This window comes from Artibeus jamaicensis, unplaced genomic scaffold, assembly GCF_021234435.1.
Source record: "Artibeus jamaicensis isolate MK-2021 breed Jamaican fruit bat unplaced genomic scaffold, CSHL_Jam_final contig_585, whole genome shotgun sequence".
Lineage (NCBI taxonomy): Eukaryota > Metazoa > Chordata > Mammalia > Chiroptera > Phyllostomidae > Artibeus > Artibeus jamaicensis.
The window spans coordinates 2611683-2630889 of NW_026521894.1; the positions used below are offsets into that span (position 1 = coordinate 2611683).

At 48.0% G+C, this 19207-nt stretch overlaps 1 protein-coding gene across 2 annotated transcripts in view; it reads right to left on the reverse strand.

Annotated features, from left to right (window-relative positions):
* Positions 1 to 534: 534 nt before the first annotated feature.
* TTC12 (tetratricopeptide repeat domain 12) overlaps positions 535 to 19207 on the reverse strand; it is a 46890-nt gene continuing 28217 nt past the window's right edge. For both annotated transcript variants that reach the window (XM_037163143.2, XM_053670372.1), the window contains 12 exons: positions 18811 to 18880; positions 17884 to 17972; positions 15225 to 15393; positions 9837 to 9929; positions 8791 to 8851; positions 7861 to 7998; positions 7246 to 7344; positions 6729 to 6797; positions 4255 to 4356; positions 2891 to 2990; positions 1745 to 1970; positions 535 to 687 (listed from right to left, as the gene is read on the reverse strand). In XM_037163143.2, the coding sequence (XP_037019038.2) occupies positions 612 to 687; positions 1745 to 1970; positions 2891 to 2990; positions 4255 to 4356; positions 6729 to 6797; positions 7246 to 7344; positions 7861 to 7998; positions 8791 to 8851; positions 9837 to 9929; positions 15225 to 15393; positions 17884 to 17972; positions 18811 to 18880 (1292 nt within the window). In that variant the 3' untranslated portion in view covers positions 535 to 611. The remainder of the gene's footprint in view (positions 688 to 1744; positions 1971 to 2890; positions 2991 to 4254; positions 4357 to 6728; positions 6798 to 7245; positions 7345 to 7860; positions 7999 to 8790; positions 8852 to 9836; positions 9930 to 15224; positions 15394 to 17883; positions 17973 to 18810; positions 18881 to 19207) is intronic.

The following is a 19207-nucleotide window of genomic DNA, read 5'->3' on the forward strand; positions in this document are numbered from 1 at the left end:
CAAAATGGGAGATCAAAACATCATTCGATGGGAGGAGAGCATCAGGTGATGCTCCCAGGAGTGACTCCCCAGATTGTACAGAACTCGCTGCTGGGGGAGCCACCACCCACCGGTGGATGCGGTGCCACAGGGCCAGGCCAGGCCAGGCCTCAGGAGGCTGCCACCATGCATGTCACTGCAGCTGTCTCTGACACCCCAGAGCTGGAAAATAAATGCTGAAATGCCACAGTTGAAAGCCTGATGTTTCTAGCATGTTGCCAGCAGAAAGCAGCAAATGGGGAAGGAAGGGAATTAGGTTGGCAGAACACAGTTCCCTTCTAGAAGCGTTGCTTATAAGGGATTCTGGGACACATGGCCTTAAGCTGGCTGGAGTCCAGCCACTGCAGAGGAGAAGGGACATTACAAGGAGAGTGTGATAAACGCTGAGCAGGTCAATGCAGTTCCCACCATGGGAGCCACGTGACACCCATCTCACCTTACCAGTGAAACCCTACTACAGCCCAGCACTCTGAAAACCAGTATTCAGTTAGAGTGGATATTTAAAAAAGTCTTTATTAGCACAGGAACAAACCAGAGCACACAGTCGTGTGTTTGCACAGACACCACGTCTCTCAAGAATCCTTGATGTGCTTCACGGTAGAGTTGAGAATTTCCATCCCATGGAGCTCTCTCAGTTGAGCAGCAAACCTGTCAGAAGCAGAAAACAACTCCAGGACACACATGTGCAGAACTGGTGGCCTTGGAGGTAGTCCCTTGGGTAGATCTGGCTGGGAGGGTGGAAAGGGGCTGGGCTGTGGCCCTGGAAGCCCTCAGGGAGGCCCACAAGACACTGTTAACACTCTTGCTCGGAGTGGCAGATATGACAAGCTGACCCGATGGCACCCTGCTCATGGAAACTTCTGAGCAGGTTGCCACTTTGAGCCTAGGCTAGCCAAAGTGGGTTGCTATCTGTGGAAGGCAGATTTCATCCATTCCTTCCATTTGAGCAATCAGAACTTGAAAGGACTTTAGACGTCATCCACAGCAACCCTCTCATTCTAGAGGATTCAGAGGCACGAGGCTGTGGAGGCAGGCCAGAGACCCTCTCTGCCAAGGAAGCCACCCCATCTATGCCGGGGCCCATCATGCAGCCACAGGGAGGCGCCTTCGAGGAGCACGAAATGACTCGGTGTTTCAGTGCATCCGAACAGGCCCCCAGCAGAACTGAGGGGTGAACCAAAGAGAAGCAATGCACACAGTTAAAGCGAAGGTCTCCTGCCCTGGCATGTCCACCTCTCATTTTAGTTTTCTCCAGCCCAAGAATGTTACCTTCCCTGGATATTCTCGCATAGGCTTAGGCCCTGGGCAAAACAAAAATGAAGTGAGAAATCAAACTTTTTCTGGAAAAGTAGAGAAGGAGGGAGAGCGCAGAGGTGGTGTGGGAGGGGAGGAAGTGAAAGAGGAGGACAGAAGGACGGAGAATGAGGAAGTGGAATGGAGGGGAGACAGGCAGTGAGCGAATCCCCATTGGATGAAAGAAGGCTTCTCCCTCTCGGATGGAGCCCGAGGGCTCCCCAGTCCCCTCCGGGAAGTAGGCTTCTTCCCGAGAGGCACTGCCGGGGCCCAACACCTGTCTCTGTGGAAGGCAGCAGGACTCCCAGGCTCCCCACAGCGTTCTGTGGGGCGGAGTCCCAGCCACAGCAGGACGCCCTGGCCAGCCCTGGCCTGCTCGTTCTGAAATGTGACCAAGGCCACCCCAGCATACCTGGGCTCAGCCGTGCACAGCTTCCCCAGAGCGATCCCTGCGTTCAGCGGCACGGCTGTCTTCTGTGCATCACTGCCCGCGAGCTTCAGCAGGACCTGCACTATGTCCGTTTTCAGCAGGGTGGACGCCACCTGTGGCACCTCCATGCAGTTCCCAAGGCAGAGGGCGGCGTTGCCCACCAGAACCTCATCCTCTGAGCTGAGCAGTGTCATCAGAATACTGAACTCTGCAGGGAGGGAGAACAGGCATCTGTCCCTCTAAATCCCAAACGGGAGGCTGGCAAAGGGACATGAGAAATGCAAGGAGGTGTCAGTGGACACTGAGCTGCCCCAGGAATTCTGAGAAAGCACATGACATCCCTCATTCCAAAAACATGTATTGAGTGCTACCAGCTCCCTGATGTGTCTGACTTACCTCAGAGGCTGGGCAGTGCCTGGCACAACACATGCTGTGTGGATGAATACTGTGTGGAAGTAGGTCTTCTTTGCAGTCCCTGGTCTTAACCTCTACTCTCCAACTGACAGCCCCTGAGTGCAAGGCCATGGGCCTGCACCTTGGACTGCAAGGCAAGCAACCGGGCTCAGAAGACTCCTGCCTGCACGGAGGGGCCCTCTCAGTTCCCTTCCCGTGCATTCCAGACAGGGCGTTATGGAGAACATCAGCAGGCTGCCCGGGCTGGCAACCCTGCCACCGATGACTGCAGCCAATTTCAGTTACAATACTAAAGCTACGCTCAGAATATGATTATTCTCCTTGTTCACTGAAAGCTGAAGCTGTTTCTGCCCCTTCCCCAGGTGAAAGAAGAGAACTCGTGTTAGGCCAGTCAAAGCAGAATGCTTTAGAAACAATTTCAATTTAACCTGATGAGAGGAGGTAGCTCCCAGCTTCGACCCTGTTACCGGGGCACTGTTCTGCGGCCGGATCCCCAGCCTGGGCCCACTACCTGTGCACAGCCGAAGGCTAACTGAATGCTTTCAGAGCTGGAGATGAAATGACATCCTACACGGTAAACACTGCTGAAGTCCGGGCCAGGTTCGTGGCATCACGCTCAGTCTCTCCTCACTGCTCACCTGCAGTTCCCTCTGCAGCTTTAAGGATGGCTTAACCACTGCGATGTGGGCTCTGTTTAATGAAAGTGTCACTTACTTTTATCTAGTCTTATCACTTCCTCTCTTGCTTCGTGATAACTATTAGTGCAGATAGCTAGTGTCTTCACGGCATAACGGGATGCAGTCTGGCCTCCTGCCTAGATTTGTGAATAAAATTAGAAAAATACAATCAATCCTAGGACCGTTCTTGGCCAGAAACCACACTGAGCAGCTGGAGTTGTGCTTGTGACTCCCTGAACTTCCAAAGCAGAGTCCCACTGAGAGTGGCACGCACCTCCTGCACAGCAGCCAGGTCCCTGCTGGAGGCAGAGTCACTCACACCCTCTCGAGCACAGCCCACACCCAGCATGCAGGCCTGTCATGCATACCTGAATATTACCTGTGGAAGGCTTTATGAGAGGGGCTGAGAAGAGAAAGATGCTGTGGGCTGACAGAGCGACCAAAAAGTAAGGGAAGGAAGGCCCTCAGTTCATTTCACCATTTGAGAATGAGGGCTGACTGCTAAGGCCACCAGGCCTGCACGGAGAACATCATGACCCTAGATAATTTTAAGAGGTGACGACTGTCAAATCATAGCCTGTAAAGTCACCCCATAAAGTCACCCCATGCCAGGTCTTTAAAGTGCACGCGTGTGTGCACGCACACGGCAGCCTCCGGCAGCTTGGCGCGAGTTACGCAGCACGAACAACAGTCACCATCCCAGGAGCAGCTCAAACTCAGGCTCACTGTCCTGCCTGCTCCGTAGCACCTGTGACACAGCAGCAGCCCCAGCCCACAGCAAAGCATGCTTCTCAGCCCCACACAGCCTGGGGTTTTATGAGTAAGTCTTCCGTGGGGTCACCGCCCTCACACGGGTGAGCCAGCTCACCGGGCATCTATACCACGGCAGCCAAATAAGTCACCGCACCCCTCATATGAGTCTAGTGAACTGTTGTACCTGCTTAATTAGATTCATTGCATTCATATCACAGGGAAAATTTGAACACCCTTTTGTCACATGGTAACTGCACCCTACATACTCCCCCAAGTGGAGTTACAGCCAACACTCTGCAGATAGCTGGATAAAGCATCACGAGCAGGAAAATGAGCGAGGTAAGAGGCCTGGGAAAGCTGGTTGGAAGTTACTCAGACCATCTTTTTCAGGACGGAGGCCATACATTTTTAAGTTAGGCTTAAACAGTATGCAATGTGTTTGTGAATGTGTCTACAGAACAGTTTACTTATTTACCCAACAATCTTCTGTTGGTGTTGAGAGCACAGTCTGAGTGGACAGACAGAAGAGAACCCTCATTCAAGTCTAAAATCTAGCAGGGGTGCAATAGTAACACCTCAATTCTGTTCCCCAAACAAAGTGTTTCTGGAAATCCCAGAGGCTGTATGTAACCAATGGCGCTATTTTACCCTCAGGAATTTAATCATCTTCTTCACCACTCCTGCTCTCAGGGCCTCTTCGACGATCTTCAGAGAGGAAGAAAGGGTGCGGCTGAGAACACCCGCAGCTCTCTGAGGGAAGCAGAAAGGATGATTGTCTTTTCAGATATGTTCAAGGCCTTTAAAAGTTAACAAGGGTGAGGTAAAAACAACCATTAATATTGGAAGTAAAATATGCAGCTTGACTTTAAGAATATGTAATGGCCAAGTAATAGACAGCAAGCACTGCAGTTTTCAGCACAGGTGCGACAGGCAACCCCAAAGGCTGCAAACATGGCCTTTGGCACCCAGAGGCCCCGCTCACGTCGGCTCTCCCCAGGGCCGACCCGTTCACCTCTGGGGAAGAAGTGCCAGCTTGGGCGTGCTGCGGTGCTGGCATCGGGGCCCTTATTAGACGGCAGACTTCCTGGTTTGATCCTCTAGGTCTTCTAGTTTTTCCTTTTTCTGTTCTGAATCTTTGTCTTTTGTTCTATTTTCTGGGAGACTTCCAGTTCTCATTTTTTTTTAAACAGCAAACTGCTACTACAGTTTGACTACAATAGTACTTTGACTTTTTCTAAGGATATAAATAATATTTATTAATTTTTTCCAATTTCCTAAATCATCTATTTTGTTAGAGGAGTTGATTTTTCTATTTATCTTGGCTTTTCTGTATATGTGCTTGGCTTTCCTGAAATGTCTGGTGACCATCAGCTGCCCAGGCTCATTTATGGAAAAAGCAGTAAAACATGTTTCAGCCTCTGTGTTTATAGGGAGTCTGTCGGTGAGCGGGTGGAGAGGTGGCACTCCCAAATACCAGACAGCAAAAATTTTCTGTCTGGCCTTTCGGTGCCTTTGAAGAAAAGTGCTCACATTGTGCTCCTGAGGGACAGATGCCTGGATGCTGCACACAGTCCCCTAGTCTCTCACTTCTGCCCTGTGGCACCTGGTATTTTGAAATTTCAGTCTTCTCCGGGGCGCCGCAAGACAAGCCTGCTACATTCCCAGCTGTGTTCCCCTCAATCTGTGCTCTATGCTAAGGTTCCCCCAGTTCTAATTAATTCTCGCTCTTGCAGCACCTTTCCATCTTCCATCAACTACTTATCCATTGGCGTCTTCTTACCTGTTCACTTCATCAATGTGGGGCCCTACTTCCCCCCACTGCCTTTAGTCTCATTTTAATGAGGTCTCCAGAAGGAGAAGACATACACTTGGGTGTTAGCATATGATTAATCTTATTTCCCTAATCTGCTTCCCACGGGTGCCACGTTGCTGCCCCAGTTGACAGTACATCTCCCTTTCAGGCCCAAGACAGTGGGGAGAGCACCCCAAGGAAGGATCTAATTCCCCTCAGAAGCCGCTGCGGTGTTCGACATGCTGGCCAGCACCCAGCTGTGCACATGCAGAGTCCTGGGAAAGTCTGGCTAAGAGAGTCCTTGAAGAGTTAGCATATAACTAGTACTGGCCTAGCTTTAGGTTAAGACCATCCAGAAAAGCCCCAACTACCCAAGAACAATGGTGCTTATCACTTTGGGGATCAAAGATCTTTTCTGAGGATCTGATAAAAGCTATACTGTCCCTCACCCATGAAGATACACATACATTAAGAGTTTTCTACACAATCACAGGGGTTTCCAGGGAAACCACATATCCATGGAGCCCAGGTTAAAAACCCTTACCCTACAAGGACTAAACTGACTTCAGGGGGGTTAGGCATGCTGGCTCCAAACAGGACATGCTGGATCCACTTGGAACCTTTACTATAATACTATGACCATTGGAGGGCTGGTTTCCCAGACCTGCCCTGGATGTGACCCTAATTGTTTTTCTAGGCTCTAGGGTCCTGACCTAATACGTGGAAATGTTGGGGTGATTTCTGATGTGAGTTTGTAACACAGCCTAGGATGATGGCAAACAGCTTCTTGAACCGCATTAATCTTTTCCTGATGCATTGTGCTAACCATTGGCCTGCTCAGTCTTCTTATCCAGATGTTAGAAATAGAAGTTAAAAAAGCCATTCTAGCATATATCTCCAAGGGGGCTAAAACTATCATGCATAAACAACCTCTGGGATCACTGGCTTGAAAGACTGAGTTTGGTTTTGTGGAAAAAGAGATTCTGTGTAAAATCACTTGGCCTGTTCCATGTGCACACGGATGTGCTGAAATAGGACAAGTAGGACAGGATACACTGTATTTTCAGACCAAACAGAAAAGGGCTCTGGACTCCAGGGGGATTTACAGACAGGAATGGGTGGGGGTTACCAAGTCCCATGAAGCTGTAGGCAAATTTGATGTTTATATGATTACAGGCATCATTCTGACGAGGATGTCCTCCTATACCTCAGAGACTTGGCAGAATCTCAAAGGTAAGATGATTTCAAAAGGGTATGATGACTTAATATTAAAATGAAACAAAAGGAGAACAAGGGAAACTGCTTCTGGATTTCCCTGGGGGAAACTTACTGTCAGGATTCCTCCATCCTGGCTGTTCAGTAGAGACATACACCTCCTGCTCACTTCAGTGGCCCAAACCTGCAACCGTGGGGACAGGGAGAAGGAGATCTGAATGCTCAGGTCTCTGGATCTTCTATGGAGTGCCCAGTGAGCCCGTGAATACAACTGGCCACTCTCCCCACCCCCCAATGCTCTTATTTGTTGTGGTATATGTCTCCTCTAACTACAGGGCAATGCCTTCAGGGTGGGACCACATTTTATTTGACATTGTAAATATAGGCCCTAGCACCATGCTTGGCATGTCCTGCACACCTAGCACTCAGTTTTCTGAATGAATACCTGACCAAGTGACTCATCTGTCCCTCAGTGATGCAAAGTGACAGGTAGAAGCCCATGGACTCCAGCAGGGAAAGCTGGGTAGATGCTCTGTCAGGCTTCTACCTATTTGTGAGAATGAGGAAGTTCTATGCCACACAATGTGTTTAGGTTGTCCCAGGTTCCAGGTAGGGAGAAAAGAATATTATACCTCAGAGACAAAGGGGGACTGAAGACACAAGTTCATCAGGAGTCCCAGGAGCATGTATATGATGTCTCTAAATAGGTCCACATCCTCCTCACACCGGGCCTTTGGAAACAAGACAAGGTAACCCATGACCTTTCTGCCTTGCAGCTTTTAAGTCATCTCCTCCCCTTGGCGATGGTCTCAGCATTACTTAAACTCCCTAACTGTCCATGTCATGAACCTAAGTAATGGTGGAAGATTAGAGACCAGTCGATGACTTAGCATTAGTAAAGGAGACTCTCAAGGAGAGCCCCCTGTGCCTCTGCCATCTGACTCTGGTTCTGCCTGGGCCTGTGTTTAAACAGAACAGTGAGCTGCTCAAACAGGTGGTCAGGTCAACTCCACTAGAAAACCCTTGCACTCTCTCCAGGGTGAATGAGAGCTGATGGGGAGGGCTTGTTAAGGCCAGCTACCCATAAAACCTGTGGTTACAGAAGGCATAAGCCACTGGGTCCAGCACCCTTAAACAGAGTGTTTTGGAAAAGCTAGATATTTAAGAAGCCAACACTCCCACAGCAGGTAAACAAAACAAAACAAAACAAAACAAAACAAAACAAAACAAAACAACAGCTAGAATACCATGAGGCCCAAGCAGGCATCTCCAAATTCTTCAGAGGCAGACATCTGTCTTCGGGCGGCAGCCTCAGCACTGAGGTTTCCCATGATGGCAATACACTGGCTGAGAGCTGAAGTGTTGGTTACCTTGGGGTCTCTCTTCTAAAAGTGAATCGAGAGAAAGCACACATGCAGAGAGCAGGCACATGGTGCCGGCATAATCTCCAGGGGCATCACTTGTTCACCAAATTGCCTGGGAACCAGAGAGTGCAATGTCACACCAGGACATCAGTGCAGTTGTGTTAGCACAAGGGTGGAGGCACACAGGGGTAGACCCTAAAGCACCTTAGCCTGGAACAGAGAGGCCTTGGGCGCAATCTCAGGGTTACCACCAACCAGCTTGGAGGACCTCTGAGTGGTGGATGTGCAGTCCCATCCACTCTCAGAGCCTCCATTTCTACAGCTGAAATACTGGGCCTGTGGCTATGCGAAGGGCCCTGAAACCTCGGTGGGTCACTGGGGAGAGGGCGAGTTGCAGCACGCTCTCCTGTACGCTCCCACCCCTTGCTATGTTCTGCCTCATCAGCTCAATTCCCGTACTTGCCCTCCTGACCAGATAACTTTTATTCAGGGGACAGGGGTGCACATGGCATTTAGATGAGACTTAGGGTCAGAGGGGGACCGATGCACACTGACAAACTCTCTCCACCTTCACCTAAGATGCAGAGTCCACTCCCAGCTTTTCGTGCCCTGTAATACGCCCTGTCCACCTGCCCTCTCCACCTGTCCCAACTATGGTTGTTTTAAAAACTAAGAATTGTATAAATTGCAGCTGCGAATAAACAGCAAACCTGAAAGACAATAGGAGTTCTGGAGTATAAATTGTGTTCCAGTGGCTCTGCCTGTGCTTCTGAGAGTGTCTGTCGTAGAGGATAAAAAGGGGGACTTGCTCACCAGAACACCTGTGAGTGCTGGGAGAACATCTGGAAGGCTGGCCTGGAACCAGACTTGGAATCTGTGGAGAAAACATCAGCCACGACTTATTTCTACATTGCACAAACTACAAGATAAATACAATGTCTCAGGTAATGGGGTGAAGATTCGTAAGCTCTGGGGCCCTGTGACTGCAGTGTGCCTGGGTTTCATTCTGAAACAAGAGAGGATGTCCTCTGGTAGATAACGTGGCTTTGATTTATCTGAGCCTGAAGAATCACCTTTGACGGTAACTGACAGACCTCAGGCCTCAGAAGGCAGCACTCATGCAGAAATTGCTGGAATCCGTAGGCTTCCGCCACACTGACCTGCCACCACCCCGCCCTCCTCTGGCTCTGGGTCTCCACTGTGTGCTATACACACACAAGAAACACAGTGCAAGCCATTTCCCCGTCACAGCCATGAGCAGGGCCCGGACACACACGTCTCTAGATGCTATGGCAGCTGGTACATTCCCAAGGGCTGTCTAGGAGCACAAGCAGCTCTCTCTCTTTCTCTCTCTCTCTCTCTCTCTAATTTCTAAGCAGGATATCCTAAAGTTGGTGAGAAAATTAAAAACAAACAAACATGATGCACTGGGGAAAAAACACTTAAGAATTATGAAAAAATGTAAGACCTTTACTGTGTTCCCTAGCAACTAAGCAAACAAAAAGGGGGGATGGTCACCCATAATGCCACTGGTAACCCAAGGGGAGGCTACATTTTACTGTGCATTCTCTCTCTCTCTAACTTACATTTACTCAGTACACATTTGCTAGGCAGTTCCCATTAGGTGCTGTTTAAGGGGAAGAAGCTTCTCCAACACACAGTAGGCTTGCTTACTGTGAGAGGTACTGTTTTAAGTGAGTTACTACCTCCAACCCCATTGTGGACTGGGATGGGAACAGGGGTGGCCGACCACAGGCCCTTGTAAGGCATCAACCCTCTTTAGGATTCAACTCAGTGAATCTTGTGATGCTTCAGCAAAGGCTGAAGAAGAAATGTCAATTTCTGTAAATAAAAATTACCCTTCCTCCAGAGCCAAGTCCGTGAGCAGCCCCATGGCTGAGTTGGCCTTCTTATCGGAGAATTCAAGAAATGACACCAGGGCTCCCAACAACCTGCAAGAAACCCATAACAACCTCAAAGTGGCTGTCTTCCAACTGACAGCATTTCCAGCAAGGAGAAGCAGTCAGGTGAAATAGGCTGAAGGAGTGGCCTGCTGTGCCCTCCAAGGGAGCCCAGCTCCTCACCCGCCCCAGTGAGACAGACACTGTCCTACCAGAATGGCTCTACCACCTGATGCGAAGTCCTGGGGGTTGAACAGTTTTAACCAAAGTTCATTGATTATCAGATGACAACTTGGAAGGAATCTCTGGTGCTTCTACCATGTGACTCTGGCTTGGCCAAGTTCAATCCCATAAATGAAATCTAAATGGCATGCTTACTAATCTGCTGATAACTAAAGTAGAAGGGCCCCTAATGAGGAGGTGATGAAATAAAAGATTTCACAAGATTTTGACAGGCTGCTGAATATATTAGATGAAATTTAATACAGTTACACTCAAACTCCTCCACTCAGAGCTGGAAACTGTATAAATCACAGCATTGGAAGACCTGCTTTATAACTGGTTCATATGAAAAAGACTGAAGGGTTATTAGGCAATTGCAAATTCATTATCAGCAAGTAGTTGGTGCAGCTGCCAAAAAAAAAAAAGCTAGTGCAATCTCAGGCTGCCCTAGCAGACTGGCCCCAGGATGAAGTCAGAGGCATCTGTCCACCCAGCAGACCCATACCAGCACCTATAGTGCACTGAGTGCTGTGCTCAGTGCTGGGTCACAGCACTAAGCATCTGGTTTCTTAGAGCGACGTGTGTGTACGCTGATATGTTAGAAATGGACTCATGTAAAGTGGGCACGGAGTCTACCTGGTGGAAGGTGTGGGAGAATAGAGACGAAGATGGCTTCAAAGAGCAGTCGACATTTCAGCTGTACTGACATTTCAGAGTGTACTGTTGAATCAACACCACTTACTGAGCACTAGGTGCCAGGCAGTGTAATAGGTTCTCAGGTTACCATGATGGAAAAAGACAATATCCCAGCTCCAAGGAGCTTGCCGGCCAGTGTCAGGCACATGGAGATAAGAGTAGAGCATTTCAGGCACAGCGCACAGCAGTCACAAAGTGATGAGGTGTGAAAGAGCAGGGTGTACTTGGGGACTGCTAGCAGTTCCTGACAGCTAGTGCCTTAGGGTGTGAGGAGGGGATAGGGAACAGTGAGGCCAGAGAGCTGGACAGAGCCAGCTGGGTCATGGTGGGCCTGCTATGGCCTGCTGGAAAGTTTGTACTTTACCCTGAAGGACTACGTGTCCCCAGTGTGGTTAGTAGAAAACTTATGTGGCAATGGTGGGTGTGAGTGTGTGTGTGTGTGTGTGTGTGTGTGTGTGTGTGTGTGTAGGGGGGGAGGCAGGTTCTTGAGCCCATTTCAGTTTCTGAGAGGAAGGAGGCTGTATTTAAACAAAGTCCCCAGATGATTCCTAGGCATTATATTTCTCAGTAGTTGGAGAACTAGTCTTACAGGCAGTAGTTATTTTAGCATTTTAAGTAGGAGAATCACAGAACAGATATTCACTGAATAGATCCATTTGGTGGTACAGCAGAGGCTAAACTGGAGGCAGGACATTCACGGGGAGAAGACGGGGATTGTCAAGACTAAAGGTTAAGAGACTGAACCAAGGTGGAGGCAGAAGAAGAGGTACGGTGGAGAAAGGTGCTCACAGTGACCTACGGGGAATGCTGGGAAATGTTGGAAAGGAGCCAGAAAGGAAGGAATGCAGGAGACGCTGAGGAGCTGGGACTGACAATACATCATCATCTTACAGACGCAGAGGGAGACATCCAGGGGAGCTCTCAGGACTCTGGCAACTGGCTGGAGGGAAATGTCACCTATCAGGGCACAAAATTCGGGCAGAGGGTCTGGTCTCAAAAACCATTTGGAATTATTAAGTCTATGGTACTTGTGGTGTTGAGACGGAGATGTCCAGTGGCAGAGTGTGTTTCCTTCTAGCACTTTTAAGAGCGAGAAAATGCTTATAGGTGATAATTAAGGCCACAGATGAGAGGAGGGCCAAGGGCAAGGTCCTGGGGTCCCTGACTTGGCAGGGCGACAACACAAAGGGGGCTCAGTAAGGAAACCAAGAAGGAAACACCAAGCCAGGGGTAGGAGAAGGGCAAGAAAGAATGACATCAAGAGGATCGATTGAACGCCATCAGGCAGTAACGGAGGAAAAGGCAGAAAAGAGCCCATCGATGGGACTCATATTTAAGAGTGTGGGCTCCAGTCGCCTACATCTGTGCTACTGGATTACTTCGCAGCTTTTTCTAGGAGGGTTCTGGGAGTCAGATCACCTGAGGGAAACCAGGATGCCTTTCCTGGAAAAGACCAGGTTACCTCAAGCATAGGAAAGTGGGAGAGTTGATGCATTTTGAAGGCCTTCAATAGACACAACCAAGGCCTCAGTATAGAGAGGCAGAATTGTTTCAGACCACAATGGGGCAATCCAGGCAGTTTGTATTCAGTGAAAGGAGATACTTTTTCATCAACAAAACCCTCCTGGATGGGAGGAACTGCCTTGGGAGGTGAGAACTGCATCCTTTCCTTAGCTGGCCAAAGACCCCCCGCCCAGTCCGTTAGCTACTAGAGTGCCAACCCCAATCAAACTGAGAGAAATACAATGAGAACGCGGGAATCGTCCTTGGAGGCATCATGCACACCTTGCAAGTATGTGCTGGAACACCCAAGAGGGGACATGGGTGCTGGGTGGGGCTAGGATGGGCTAGGATGGTTCAGAAGGTAACTTCAAGCTTCTGTGAATCCCCGTCCTGCTTGGGAGTGTATCCGGTGTTCCTGTTGTCATAAATCACTTGCTTTGCAGTTAGTTCAGATTTTTCCTTCACCCATTTAACTCTGTTGTCCTCATTCTCGAAGGGGAACACTAATCAATCTGAATAGAACAGAAGAGGAGCTGGAAGTCTAAGGTCACCCTGGCTTTTGTTCTGGGAGACATAAACGACCGGCCTTCCTCTTACTGTGACAAAATGCACACACTGCCTGGACTAAAGAGAACAGGGGGTTATGTCCTACCCCTTCTCACCTCCTTGTTTGTTAGCAAACTTTCTGCTTTGCTGATAAGCTGCTGTTGTGGGAGATGGACCACACATCAGAAAATGATCTAGTGTAACCAATAAATGCACTTTCGTGTCAGGTTAGGACCCTGAACAACAGACCTTGAAGAGAAAATGAGTATAAAAGTTACTGAATCCAACCATGTGTCAGGCACAACACTAGCTGCTTTTAAACTTTTACTGTGGTGTGTGCTATTTTCTGGCCAGCCCCACAGAAACCCTAGAGATGCCAGAACGAGTTTCCCAATCAGAGGTGGCCTGTGACACAATTCTGACCAAAGGGAAGCAAAAGCAGTGGTTTCTCTTGATAAAAGGGACAGATCCAGCTGGTGTTCACCTGTCCTAAAGAGGAGGTGGTGCTTGGAGTTGCAGCAGCCTGTATGGCCATGAGGGAAGGGTCAAAAGAAGGACAGATCGCTTCATTCTGACATCTTCATGCCACTCAACCAGCTGGTGCCATCTTTAGTCTCCTCTGCTATATGAGGAAAATGAGACCAGCTTCTCTGGGTCGAGCCTTCTGTAGACTGCAACAGGAAGATGTTTAACTGGCATGCATGCATCTCTCCTCTAAGCTTCCTCATAAGCCTGTTAGAGACAGCAGAGGATCTGGGCTCAAGACTGCTTGCATCTAAAAACCTAGCTCTTTCCACAAAGTGATACTGGCCCTTGCTTGGTCCTGCCGATGTACACTTGGTCCTTCAACATACTGTACAGGGAAAAGCATTTTCGGAAGAATGTGCTGTGTGTGCCTCTCTGTGAGGTCATGGGACCTGTGTGCATCCTTGTCTTGCTTAAAACCATCTCATTTCATTACAGAGAACACATTCCATCTCTTTCCGATTTAACTGGGGACAGACATTAATGAGAATAGCAGCCATTAAGGAAATAAGCTAAGGTTTTTTTGACTGTCTAAAGAGAGTAGGTAGGACTTCGCAGGATGATCATAAATGCCACTCTCCAAGACACTAGAAAAATTTAAATTGAAACTCAAGCAATTCAAAGATAGCTTAGGGGGGAAAAGCTTCTGATAACTATAGCTACATTCGCTCAGACACCAAAACCAATAAAAAACACATGATGAAGGTATTTAGGAAAAGACTGCAGAGTGATTTGGACATGAAATGTACTTCTGAGGATTTAACTCTGTGAATGATCCAACTGCCTGTGCAGCTGAGCTTCAGGGGGTTGCCCCCGCCTTTTGTGGCTATGACTGGGCCACAAGCTGGGGGCTTAACAAGCACTCTGTCCTTAGCACACGGTGGGACTCCCCCCACCATGTGGGACAGGTGCTGGAGGTCCCACTGACAGGGTTTCAGGTTCGGCCATTGGTCTTACTGAGAACAGAGTGCGGGGGCTGTTTTTGGCCTTTAGGGCCTGGAGGCAGCTGGTGAGACACCCTGCTACCAGCCGCAGTCTCTCCTGCCCCGGTGGGAAACGGAGCAGTAGCACCAATCTTGTCTACAGAGATTAAATGAGATAATAACGAAAAGAATTGGAGGCCAACTTCTGTTTTTAGATTAGTAAGAAGCATTTACAATGCAAGCTATAATTATTGCTACTGTTTCTATTAGGCTGAACAAATGACATGAAATTGCCAATATGCACTTTGGATATAAAAAATGGAAATTTCACATGTTCAAACTAGTAATCTTTAGGCTGAAGAGCACTGGGCAGAATCACTCTGGCTCAGTGATGTTTTAAAAAATAAAGTCTGCTTCGGGGAGAGGCACATTCTATTCCTTTCACCTTAAGCCTTGGGAAGATCTACATGTAACAAGGTTTGAGATGTGTGTTATTTATTTGTGTTCTACAGTGCTCCAGAAAGGGTTTAAGGATATGTAAGTCAGACAGTATTACCTCAAACAGTTGTGACGAAGAAAAGTAAGGGCAGGAAGAGTTGAGCGTGGAGTGAGGTGAAAAGGATAGAATTAGATGACCTATTTGAAAGCTGGTTCCCGATCTGGTGTTGGCAGTGCTGGCGCTTATACCGTCGTCTGCAGGCCTGTGAGATGGAAGCATGCTCAGGAAAAGTGAAACTGTCCACGGTGCTAGGTTCAGACAGGAGTCTTCCCACAGGTCCTTGTGATGGAGGGTACCTTTTAAAGGCTCTGTCTGTTATTGATCCTTAACTGAGTCTGATGCCAGAGATATGAGGAGGGAGACAGGCCACTCTCAACTTGGCAGGTGATGCTCTGAGATGCTGCAGGGAAGATCCCGCCAGCAGAGCCTTACCGGGTCAGGTCCAGGTGGCTGATGACCAGACTCCGGCCACTCTCCGTCTGGGCAAGCTGCAGTAGCAGGGCCAGGCTCTGCTCCTGGATGCTCAGGACCCCCGAGGCCAAGAGGGAGGGCAGCAGCCTGCCTGAGTCAGGGCGTGTCACAAGCAGGCGCTGGTTTTCCTCTGGGAAACACAGAAGTCATTCACCTTGTGCACATCACGACAGCAATTAAACCAACCCAATTCTTCTCTACTCATTTGAGAGGTGGGACAATGAGGTATAAAGACATGGACTCTCTGGAACCAAACTTCTAGGTCTGCATGACAATGCAGATGACCTTAGCTTATCTACTAACTCCTGTGGGCTTCAGTTTCCTCATCAGTGAAATCGGGAAGATGACCTACCTAATGGAGCTGTCACGAGGATTAAAGGAGTGACTATAGGGTGGGCTTACAGCAGGGACTGGCACACATACATTAGCTATTACTATTCTTGTCAAAGACTCCTTGGTATATGTATCTGGAAATGTGAGGAAATAAAAAGGAATCAGCTGAACTGTGAAATATCTTTAGACTATCAATTTTCCTATAGTGGCCAGAGCAACCATTGAGTTCTTCCTGGAAAAGAAAGAACTTCCATTAGTAAAGCATGCCCCCTCCCAGACTGTAAGCTGTTTCCGGGGGAGTGGCACTCGATTACCCCTCACCTGGGTCCAGGTGTGTGGTTTGAGGGCAGGCAGGGGTACAGCTGGAGTGTGAGGCTAAGCTACAAAACAGAGCAGAGTCTACATATTTTTTTCTTGTACTGGAAAACAACTAAAATAACAGAAGAAGAATAAATCTGAAAATAAAAGTCCCTGTCTCTTGCACCCCCTCCAGGTAAGCTCATCCTGAGAGGAGCTATTGCTCACCCCTTGAATGAACAATGATAAAAAGGCGACAGTCGCTGGATGGAAGGGGAGGCGCTGGATGAAGGATGACGAAGGGACTACCCAAAGAACACTCACGCATGACCCATGGACTTGGACAGCAATATGGGGACTGATTGGGGGAGAGGAGAGGGTGGGGACGGGTAGAAGTGGGCAAAGGGAGAAAAAGCAGGGACAAGGGTAGTAGCATAAACAATATAAAAAAGAATACACTGCTGAAAAAAATAGGATACATCCTACACTGTGCCTGGTTTCTCTCTCCCACTCAACAACATATCATGGACGTATTTCCACATCCTTACTTTTAATAAGTCCCTTGTCCTTTTTAAAAACTGCTTTGTACTTAGTGAATTGGACATACCAAGATGTCATTGATCTGAGATAGAACATTTATATCACAGGTTGTGTCTGACAATATATGTTCAGATATTAAAGAAAAATGTGACCCCAAGGTTCACAGAAAGCAATGTAGGATGCTGGCTGAAGAAGTTGGGGCTGTACAGAAGGACAGTATGTCCCATGCACATCACCACCAAGCCCTGTCCCCTCACTCTTCTGTGGGAGGGTTTGCAGAATCACCATGTGGGGATTGCGGCATCCTATAGAGTACCAGCGCACCTTGGTTATGACATTAGTCTGAGCATAATTCCCTTCAGGGGAGAACCCTCTGATTCTCTAGTTTTCTAGAACTCAAGATGATTCCTCCACTCTACTAAATTAAGAAAAAGAATTTATTATCTCATATTTAGCATTTTCTAGTTTACAAACTACATCCACAAGCTCTACCACCGGCTCCTCACAGGAGCCCTGTGAAAAGAAGACATGGGCATTATTATTCTCATTTTCAGTGTTTTGTGTCCAATGTCAGATATTTCCCTATAAAGATAGCTTTTAAAAAATAAGGAAAATAGTTCAATTTTTTATTTGCACTGAGGTCACAAAAGTAATAAGATTCTGTAAAAACCTAGTAAGCCCCAGGCTTGGCCAGTATGATTCAGTTGGTTGGAGTGTTGTCCTGGGACCCAAAAGGTTGCAGGTTCGATTCCCAGTCAGGGCACATGCCTGGGTTGAGGGTTTGGTCCTGGTCAGGGTGTGTATGAGAGGCAACTGATCAATGTTTCTTGAAGTCATGTTTCCTTTCCTCTCTATCTCTTTCCATTCCCCTCTCTGTAAGGGCCAAATGGGCATGTCCTCAGGTGAAGATAGAAGCAACAACAAAAACTTAGTAAACCTCAGAAGATGCTAATATGTAAAAAGCTAAAAGTTAACAAGGTAAATAAAGTCCCTATAACATTTTACTGTTCCAATATTACACACTATCAGTGTCACAAGATGCTGGCAGAGATGACTGTAAAGCTCATGATGCTAAAATGGGTACTGCAGTCAGCCAAAAAATAAAACAAAATAATTAATAGTAATAATAATGAAATAAAAAATAAAAAAACAGTATTTGAAGGCAGACAGGAAAGGAAAAACTGCCACCCCACTGCTAACGCATGAGCAGATGTCACAGGTCTGCAGAGAGCAGAGCAAATGCCCAGGTGGTGAGACCACTCGTTATGCTAACAGTGACCTTGGCCGCAGCGAAGGTGGCTATAAAGGTGCCAGAGACATAACTGTAGTGTAGGGCTTGTTTCTGATCCATATGCTTTTTCTGAGGGAAGGCTGGGCCCTGGGGAGACAACCATGCCTGCCCACGGAGGTCCCATGGCAATGGGCATCAACAGTGATGACCCAGGCTTACCGTTCCCGCTGCACACTGCTTGCCAGAGCCTGAGAACGGACACACACATGGTCTCTTCCACAGTATCTCTTCCTGCTGTGGAAAAGCACCTGGAATGGAGAAGAGAGAACAATATTAGAACTGGAAATCAGCCTTGATCTGCTTTTCATTTGTTTTTATTTTACAACAGAGTCCTATAATGCAGGGTTGAGAAAGTAATTTTGTAATTCAGAACTGCAGGTCACCAGGACCAAAGGACCGCCAAGCACAGAACTGAGAGCTGTGGGACAAGACTGCAGGCTGAGAAAGTCTGGGCTGCACGCTACGTGGGTGGTGAGCCAGGGGCTGTGGGCACTGGTCACACCAGGACCACTGAGTGGTGGGCTAGCACCCCGCTTAGGGTTCATGGGCTTCCATATGCATGCAAACGTGCTGGCAGCTCAAACCCAGAGCAGGGTCCTGAGCCTCAGGAACTACAGCAGAATAACTGAAATACAAAATAAAATAATTTCAGCAACCAACTTCCTATCATATGTGTCTTTCTTAAGATGAATTTTAAATGGGATCAGTCAAGATCCAGCTGATCTCGTATCTGGAAATGATCAGCAAATTCCAAAAAAAGAAAAGAACAGATAGCAATCTTGCAACTGGTGGCACACCAGCAAAAATGGCCATTTCTCTGACTTCGAAGGGCTTGGAGAAACTTTGAGAAACTTCGCTGACCTTTTCTCACTGCAGTTGTTAATTGTGGCACAATGCAAACTACCTGAGGCTCCAAGTTCAAGGGGTGTTCACACAGCACCCCTGCACTTTTCAAGGAGCCACCAATGTTGACTGAAGGTGGTATCATGCAATGGAGTCTCTGCCTGTGTGATCAGTGTCTGATTTCATGGCAAATGTCTGTCTTTCCCTTGCTTTGATGCTGGCTATCTCTACAAACATCCCTACCTTCTTATGACTTCATTCCCACTGATGATACTGAATCCATTATGTGTTCTGAATAAAGTTCGTTCTGTGCCTGAAACAAATTCAGAGAGACCCACGTCAGACTCCCAAACTGTCTGGCTGATGGCTAGCTATAACAGAGCTAGCTGATAACAAGGAGCCCGGTATGAAATGTCAATTTGCCAAATTACAGTTTGGGCAGAAACAAAAGCCTTTACATTCTGAAACCCACCGCTGTCACCTGCATCTGGAGCCCCAGTGGGAGGGACATCCAGAGAGAGAGCTAAGACTGGTGGCCCTGCGGGTTATCTGACAATTCATCATTCTGAAATCTCCAGGAGCTGCTCAACAACCTCCGGGACGGACCAGCGTATCTATCTGTTCTTAAACATTTATTTCA